This window comes from Atta colombica, unplaced genomic scaffold (genome assembly GCF_001594045.1).
Source record: "Atta colombica isolate Treedump-2 unplaced genomic scaffold, Acol1.0 scaffold164, whole genome shotgun sequence".
Lineage (NCBI taxonomy): Eukaryota > Metazoa > Arthropoda > Insecta > Hymenoptera > Formicidae > Atta > Atta colombica.
The window spans coordinates 1,328,169-1,337,573 of record NW_017259255.1 but is presented as its reverse complement, the minus strand read 5'-3'; the positions used below and the strand labels follow the sequence as shown (position 1 = coordinate 1,337,573).

The 9,405-nt window shown below is 32.4% G+C and overlaps 2 protein-coding genes across 2 annotated transcripts in view; one reads left to right on the top strand and one right to left on the bottom strand.

Moving 5' to 3' along the window:
* Window positions 1-6,670, top strand: part of LOC108686131 (blood vessel epicardial substance-like) — a 15,022-nt gene extending 8,352 nt beyond the window's left edge. Inside the window, exons 2-6 of the mRNA XM_018191239.1 lie at window positions 1,945-2,292; window positions 2,862-3,259; window positions 3,575-3,996; window positions 4,301-4,569; window positions 6,631-6,670. Coding sequence (XP_018046728.1) covers window positions 1,957-2,292; window positions 2,862-3,259; window positions 3,575-3,996; window positions 4,301-4,569; window positions 6,631-6,654 — 1,449 coding nt within the window. The 5' untranslated portion in view covers window positions 1,945-1,956 and the 3' untranslated portion in view covers window positions 6,655-6,670. The remainder of the gene's footprint in view (window positions 1-1,944; window positions 2,293-2,861; window positions 3,260-3,574; window positions 3,997-4,300; window positions 4,570-6,630) is intronic.
* Window positions 6,671-8,811: 2,141 nt separating this feature from the next.
* The window catches only part of LOC108686137, a 1,119-nt gene continuing 525 nt past the window's right edge, over window positions 8,812-9,405 (bottom strand). Inside the window, exons 3-4 of the mRNA XM_018191246.1 lie at window positions 9,261-9,405; window positions 8,812-8,866 (exon numbers count right to left, since the gene is read on the bottom strand). The exon at window positions 9,261-9,405 is cut by the window's right edge and continues 20 nt beyond it. Of these exons, the coding sequence (XP_018046735.1) occupies window positions 8,861-8,866; window positions 9,261-9,405 (151 nt within the window). The 3' untranslated portion in view covers window positions 8,812-8,860. The remainder of the gene's footprint in view (window positions 8,867-9,260) is intronic.

Below are 9,405 nucleotides of genomic sequence, written 5' to 3'. Positions count from 1 at the left end.
TATATTAATATATGTTATAATATTTAAAACAATTTAAAGATATATAAAAATTTAAATATAAATATAATTTAAAGAGTATTAAAAAAGATAGAATTTCAGAAAACTGATTTCAACGTTATAAAAAGCTTTATTTTGAATTAAAAATGAAAGCCTTTAAAGGAATTTTTGGCGTTTGCTACAGAAAAGCCATTTTTAAAAATATAAAATAGTTAAACGAATAGCGTAAGTATTTATATTAATGATGAAATCGATTTTATTGACCTTAAAGTATATTAAAGGGAAAAGGTTACTGAATTTCCTCAACTACTTTTGTTTTTATTGAATGAATTTATTTTTTTACACTTAGAATAGAAAAGACTTTGTAATACAGTTTGTAATATATTTTAATTGGTAAAAAAGAATTCCTGGATAGATGATTTTACCCTTTTCAGACCTTACCTTGTATAATTGTATATATTATAATAAAAAAATTTGAAGATATTATCCATTGAAATTATTAATAATTCTAATTTTAACGCTTAAATAACTAACAGACCTTATGTCTCTTGAAATGTATTTCATATTAATGTATTAATGCATGTATGCAGTTTCATTTACATGTAAAGGAAGCTCGTGGTTACATTTTTAACAGTGTATGCGATTTGTATACATATGTATACAGGAACCTTTGGTTATCTCCTATACATTTTTCTATGGCCAGTTAATGTGCTGAATAATCTCATGAACATTGAGACCTCAGGATCACATGCAAAAAAATAATAATAACGCAGTATAAAGTCTAAATAAAATTATATAAAATGATGTAATGTAAACGTGTTGTAAAGTCAATAATATAAAATTAAAAACGGATAATGACCTTGCGGATCACAAATTAAAATGCTCTTCTGCATACGTGATTCTAAGGTCTCAATTTCCATGAGATCATCCATATTAATTGGCTATGGAAAAATAGGAGATAACCAAAGGTTCCTACATATGCAGATCGTATAGCGAAAACTCATTGTTTTTTCTACGCTGAAGAAGATTAGAATTTAGTCGAAACGTACATGCAGGTATATATGTATCAATACATTAATGTGAAATAGACATTAAGATCTGTTAGTTAAACGCACCAATTATAGTGCCTAATTGCCCTAATTTATTTGTATTTTTAAATTAATTTTCATTCAAGGAATCTTATTTATATTATTTAATTCGATCGATATCTAATATCTGATAAATAATAATAATGTTGGAAAAATAGTCAAAATTTTGAAAAAAAATTAGTATGTGTAATATAAATTACTTGAAAAAAATTAATATATACAGTATGAATTACTTAATATAAAGTGTATTAATATAAATTGAATTAAAAACGGTTTTTTTAACATAATTCCTGTAAAATCAAGTCAAAAGGGATATCTCTTAGAAATTTGTCACACGGATTTACACTATTGCTGTCTAATTTTTCAGTGGTGGAGCCCTAAAAGTAAGATAAAATCCATTGCACCTATACTTAATACAAAGCAAAGTTTGATATATGAGTTTGCAACTTTTCACGTAAAATTTAAATTACAAAGTTAAACATACATTTATATTGTCAGCTTTATTTGTTAATAACTTTTTAATGAACAGTGAAACGATGAGGTTCAAGTACGACTTTTTATTTTATTTTACGAAGCAAGATCCATCCCGCACACTTCCTCCCCTTCATCAATTAATATAAATATTATTTGTTTTATCATTTTATTTTCTAAAAATGACTTTTTCATAGGGATTGTTAAAAATTCCTTTAAAAGCTTTCATTTTAACAAATGAAGCTGAAGAACTTTTTTACAAAATTTTATCTAAATCGAAAATAGTCGGCTTTCGGAATTTTATTCAAAAAATGAATACATTGATAAATACATTTCTTCTAAATTTTTAAAGATTGTTATTTAGAAGGGACCAACGTTCGGCTTACAGGAGTCAAAGGTGATGGCACGTATCACGCGCCCTCGACAAAAAATGGCGAACACGACTGATTCACCTGCAACGGCCGGCAGCAGCCTCCTTTCATCTTCAACAACAACACCATTTCCCACCTCGACAACATCGGCAGCAACTTATTCGAGCGAGAACTACACCTTCAACTATAGTGGTTTGTCGAATCTGGGCGGCTACTCGCTGGACGATTTCAACTACACGGAACTGTGGTTGGACGTCTGGAATGGCACTGAGGTCAGCAATGTCACCGAGAGACTGAACGCGACGGTGTTGTTATCGAGTAGCTATTGTGATGAATGGGAGGCTGCTCAGCATAAGCTCTTCCAGGTGAAGATACGTTTTGAACAATTTCTAAATTATTTTTTAAGTTTCTAAGATCTTTCCTTCGCTTATAAATAATAATCGATACTTTCAATAAAATAAAATCTGTCTTTTGCAAAAATTCTACGAAAATTTTACTCTATTTAAAGTTTTGGAGAAAGAATGTTCTTTATATATAATCCTACATTACTCGCGTAATTTTTCTTAATGCAATTATTCGCGTAGGATGTTTGTGAGTTCAACATTATATTTCAATTTTTTTTTATTATACAATTTAAAAAAAAAAGATATTTTCTAAAATGATATTTTATTTAAATTTATTTGGTCTAACAATTATCTCATGATGTTTAAAAAAAACGTATAATATTCTATATATATTCTTCAGATAAGAAATGCAAAAATGTTTTTTTTATTGTAAAACAATTTACACAGTAGTGTGTAAATACAGTAGTGTGTATAAACAATTCATACATTTAACGAATTTATAAGGCGGACACTCCACGCGAATAATGAAGGATTAATAATTTGAATATTTTCTTATCATTTAAATTTATTATTGCTTATATTAATTTCAGGCAGCAAATTTATTTTTTGCGGCTGCGTTTCTGGTGCCACGCTCGTTCAAGGCTTCCGTCTTGGCTCTTCGCACGTTTCTCACGGCAGGTTTCATGTTGGCGGCTCTCTGGGCCGGGTTCACCATATGCGCTCTAGATGCCATGTTATGGTGCTTGGCCCTTGGTCTGTTAAACGGCATTCATTCGTTGATACTTGCCTGTCGATTCCTGCCCCCGGCTCTTAGCCCCGAACTAGCCGAACTTTATTTGAAGCTCTTCAAGCCTTATAAGGTTAGCAAGAAGCATTTCCAAGAACTGGCAAAGGAGGCGAGAATACTCAAGTTGGATTCCGATCAGACTTACGCAACGGAAGGGGTCACGCCGGCGGATAGGAGGCTGTCTATTCTTTTACGTGGAAAGTGGGTCTTCTTTTCAATTAAAAATTAATTCTTTTAAGTTAGAGGTGTCATTTCTTGTGAAAGAAGATTAATCTTAATTGAAATTAAAAGCTAATTGAAACTGAATTAATATAGACGCCTTTTATCTTATATCTACTTTCATGGAATTAATATTGAGAAATATAATTTTAAAACTTTTATATCCTTCATTCAACTTTTTTTTCATATATTGCATTAATTTATTATTAGAGAAAATTTGATCAAGCGTCGTCTGGTATTGCATGCTTAAGGGTATTGCATGCAATTTAGATGTCCGAGTTTCTCCTCTTATTTCAGAATGAAGGTAACTTGTGACGGAACTCACTTGCACTACATCAGAGCCTACCAATTCGTCGACTCGCCTGAATGGGAGGCCACGCATGAAAACGATGCCGACGTCTTCCAGGTGACGATACTAGCCGAGGAGCCCAGTACATATATCTGTTGGACCAGAATGAAGTTACTCAGGGTGCTCCGGCATAGGCCATTGCTCAAGGTCGTTCTCAACACTCTCATCGGTAAGGACATTACGTCCAAGTTGTATGCCCTTAACGAGCAGCTCGCTGGTGTCGCGGCCGCCAGTGAGAACGCCACGTCGAATCCTTACAGGGGGGTCACGAGAAGCCTCAGTGTCGATGCTGTTAATACAGAAACCGCCGGAAGGGTTCGATCGACGACCTGGAAAGTGCAGAAACAGTATAGCAATTTGCGTAGTGACAGTAAGTGTCGCAATTTATTTCTCTTCTCCTTAATGATTCAAATAACAGTTTCTTACATAGACTTTATATTATCCTAGACATTTGGATCCTGATAATTAATCTCTTATATCATGAAGATACAAAGAATGTGTTTATCGTAATTTTATATTTTTCTTTGTGTGATTTAATCCCTCATTTACGTCAAGACCTTCATAATTCGATTTACGTAATCATACAAGCAACATATTCGTGTGTGACAAATTGGACATTAGAAAGACTAATCTTTAAAAACTAACCAAGATAATTGAGATTGATGTGTCCCCAGGGAGTTCTTTGGCCCGGTATTCCAACCAGTACTGGGCGCCGGTAGTGGCAAATCATTTTCCGCCAACCTCGCCGTTCATTCAAAGCCAAAACCTCGGCTACTCGTTACTGCCGCAGGGTGACCAGTTCTCGCCACCTCCGCGAGCACCCGTGCTGACCCACCACCCTCCCGTGGCGCGACAGCGAAGCGGGGATACTGGCGGCGATTACACCCTGCTACCTCAAACACCGAAGCTCGAGAGGAAACGTTCGAGAAAAGGGACTCGAGAGGTACGTTGATTTCATTCATTAACTTCGTTACGTTGACTTCATTATAGAGATACGATAGAGGATCAAGTACCATCCTGTGGAAAATGTAGCTGCTATTTTTAGATCAAATAAAGCAGGATACGCACGAATTTTAAAAGCGAACTAACCAAACTAACAAAAAAGCGTGCATTTTGCGCAACGATATTTTTAAGTAACTTCATTTTTTTCTGAATTTAATCGAACGCCATTTTATTTACGTTTTTTAGATTTAATATCAAATATTATAATGATTAAAATAAAATTTCCATATGTAATTTCCTTATTTAATAATAAGTTTCCTATGTTATACATATATACCTACCGTATTGCTTGGGAGAGAACATATTCCTTATCTCCATCATTAGCGCTTCCTCTCTCCAAACAATCAAACTGTAGTACACTTGTGTTTCTACAAGTGAGTTTATGCTATTCTGATTGCCGTCCGAATATACTTTGGACGCCAATCTATCACAGATACATCAAGATATTTGCAGACTTTCCTTTAGCAAACCTAAATTGTCTAGTACCTATACTTTAATGCACCGTATTAGAGAGATGTAATTACAGTTTCTAACATTAAACGATGTAATTACACTGTTTTATGTGTATATTAAACTGTAGACATTTCTCTGTACATTTGCACTTACCGAGATTTTCGCTGATCTAAAGATAGCGATCGTAATCCATTTTAACTTTAACAGCTTGATAAACAGATATCTAACATACGTGCACGCGTAAGATACGATTTAATCTTCCGAAACTGATGGATCTATTGGACCTATTTAATTATAGGGAAATATCTTTAAGTAGGGAAGTAATTAGTTATTTGTAACGTTACGGTACAAGTTACTTTTTTTATATGATTAGTAATGGCTTTATTTTTTTTTTCTTTTCATAACTGTAATGGTAAAGTAATTACATTTTTTTCGGTAACGGTAATGAATTTTGTCGTTACTTTCTATATTTTCAACCTACTTGACATAATTTTCGCATATTCAATCTGCAATTTTAGATTGCTATTTATAATTTGTTGTTACATTTAAGAACGTCTCAAGAATAATTTAAAGTTTTACGAACACAAATTTTTTTAATGAATTTTTTTTACCCTTAAGAAAGGAACCGAAAAAATCCACGAAAAAATTAGAAAAAAACCAGTTCTTTTTTTCTAAAAAAATTTCTTTTTTCGTAAATTTTAAAACTATATAAAAAAATAATGGAAAAGTAACGAATCGTTACATTTCGAGTAACGGTAACGCTAACAAGTTACTTTTGAAAATCAGTAATATCGATAATAATTAATAATTTACTTAGTTACCTTTTTGAAGCCCCTTTTTTCATTATCTGATTAACTTGTGGTTAAGCTTAACCTGATGTTTTACCCAATGGACTTCACTTATGACATCATCACAAGAAACTCATTGGATAAAAGATTAAACTTAACCACAAATTAATCAAATAATGGAAAACCGTGTCGGTAACGAGTAACTAGTCACTTTTAAAAAAATAACTCCTTTCTCCGTCTTTATGTTACATCTGTAAATGTAAATTATTAAATGTGTGTACACACACACACACACGCGCGCGCGCGCGCGCGCGCATACGCACGCACACGCACGCACACGCACACGCACGCACACGCACACGCACACACACACGCACACACACACGCACACACACACATACATTCTTTTTTTATACGACATTATATGTAATTTTGATTTCTTCGAAATTAATTAGTGCTTTTTAGTTAACATATTATAATTTAAATGGATCCCACAGACCCAACAATTAGTAATTGTGTATTTTGACGTCAGCTCTGGAGAGTTAATATTACTTAAATATTTTCTGATATTCTTAAGTACAATTCTCTGTTTTTATATTTATCAATGATGTTATTTGTTATCATTTTAGAAGAAATCTTGTCGCTTGTAAATAGGATAAAATAGATCTTTTTAGCTTCTTCCTTCAGGGAGAAAATTAAATTAATTGATTAATGTTTTTTTTATTCTAACTTTATCATGTATTATAAAATAAATGTTCCAGGTGACCTTCGAGACACCGGTATGACGCTCGCCCGACGGGGAAGGGCCTGCCAGCGTGCCTCTACTTTCACTGTCGCCGCAACGCTCCGCCTAGCCCCGTCGTGGTCTTGTCGTCATCCTAAAGCACACCGCAAAACTCACCCTTTGAACTTCCGGTGGACATGATACCGATGAATGGCCTATTTCCTCGGAAGAGAGAACGCAACGGTCTTGGTACCGCATGGATTATGCTTCGGTACCACGAGGATCCTTGGTACCACAAAATCGCAAGAGCGCTGGTGGAAGAAGTCGTTGGGCGTAGTTTTGACGTGTGCAATTGATTTTCATATCTTGCAAGTGCCACGCCTTACAGAGACACGCACGCACGTGTGAAATCGAAACCGCGATGGCGGCCGTTAAAAATAAAAAAATATTCCGATATCCTTCGATCACATTTGAGGTACCCATCAAAGTTTCGAGATGAATCGAAATTCGATCGTGTGGTGGAGATGAATGTGAATCGTTCATTGACGTGAAAAGTAAGAATAAAGGAGAGAGAAATCGTAAACAAAAGATTAAATATAGATTATATTATATTAATGAGCATCGCCTCTGTGTACACTTTTACATCGACTGTGATTACAACGGATATAATTATTAAGTCTTTCAGAGAAACGCTGATTATATACACATACAGGACAACACGTGCGTAAATAGCTGCCGTGGTAACCATACACGCATATCTCGCATTTGCGCGAGTTAGGATATCCTTCCCGCATAATGATTTCGGTATATATACATTTGCATTAAAAAAATCCTAATTCTACAGATTTTTTTTTTCATCCTATTCTCTTATCAATGATTCCAAGCAAACGCCAGTTATTCATTTACATACAAATAATAATCAGTAAATCACTTAATCTATGAATCATTAAACAGTATTTTACATCAATATAAAAATACATCAATATAAAAATAATATTTGATTACTATCTATTATTAATGAAGGACATCCAAACAGCGTAAACAAGTCGGGATTGTTGTATAAAATTAGTACATAAAATGCGCATTCACGATAAATATAATATTTCGAGAAAACATGCAGCAATTTGTGAACAGAAAATTGCATTTGCACATTCCTTAATCAATTGTAAAATGCGTAAAATAAATAAACAGAAAAAAATAAAGATGAAATGAAAAAACCAGCCGAATGATCCGGATGTAATAAAAACAGATAAGTGCTTTGTTAAAAAAAAAAGAAACCTGCAATAAAGTGCTTCGAAAATCGTAGTTAATGGCGAGATGCAAATTATAAAAAGCAAAGTTTAATTATTCGCGCAGATTAAACGAAAGAAAAGCTAATATGCGTCGTGTGTGACACGTAGAAGAAAAAAAACATGTGTGTTTGTATGTTTCTATGTTTATATAATCACCGCGTGTGAGAGTGAAGCCGTAGAAGATCAATAAAGACGCACAAACGATTAAACAAAAAAACGTGAAGGGAATAAAATTAATAAAAACGGCTGTGTAGAGTCAAGTGTAAATGTTAAATACAAAAATGGTTGTAGAATATTGTAACGTTACGAAGGATTGTATAAAGTTGTAAGAGGCGCACACGTCGGAAAAGATCATCAAATGTTTAAAGTAAAATTTATTTTTATCAAATTAGATTATTGTAGTATTCTGTTATTATGTAATTGTTTTCGCGAAAATTGAATTTATATGTATATACAATATATATGTAACATATATAAAAACTTTATACATTTGTAATAATCAAAATTTTAAGAAGACTGAGTTACTATAACTTTATTAATTCTTATGATATTTGCCATATTTAAAATTTTATTAATATTAGATTTGTTGAATTATTTTTAGAATTAAATTTTAGAACTAAATTGTACATACAGAAAATTTTTGTCTTTGCAAGACTGATCTATTTTCCGACGTAGACAAGAGCCTAAAGTACGAAAGAATCTGTTTGAGTGATCTTTGTTGACGTCGAAAAAAATAAATGAAATCGCGTAAGATGGACTGCAGCAGCGACACATCAACATCACGACGACATTGTATGTAATTATTATTTGTGATTACAATATGTTCGTTGACTATTTGTTAGAAATAAAAATTACGTTGAAAAACGTGTAGTATAATTAAGTATAATGCCAAATCATCCTGCTTCTAATTTCCATTTTCTTCGTTATCCTTGCCATTATTACATGATGATGGGATAATTTCAGTATTGTAATTTTTTAATCCTAAATTGTAATTAATAAGATAAATATTTAATCGCAAGAAATAATGTCTTATACTAAATAGAAATTATAAAAATAGGATACAATCCTAATAAATAAAACATAATTTTTAAAATATTTTTAGGTCAATATAGACTATATGCATGTTGGCATATATTTATAAATAAATACAATCTCGAACGCGAAACATTAACATGTAAAATATGTCAAACATAACAAGTAAATATAAAACATAAATATCAAAATATAGAAACTCAACTCTATGAATTTTTTATATTGTTAGTTTTAGAATTTATTAATCAAAATTTAATTATTATATATCTTATAACACAAAAATCATCAATCATCATTGACTTTAACTTGAATTTCTTAGTTATTTTAACTTATACACTTTTACCTCATCATCATCATCGTCATAATCGTTATTTTGCGGAGGATCTATGACATGCTTTCGCTGATAGAAATATTTCTTTTTTTCGCTTTTATGCGGAAGTTGTATGACTATAACAAAAGATTTATCTTGGTCAGATGTATCTACCGTA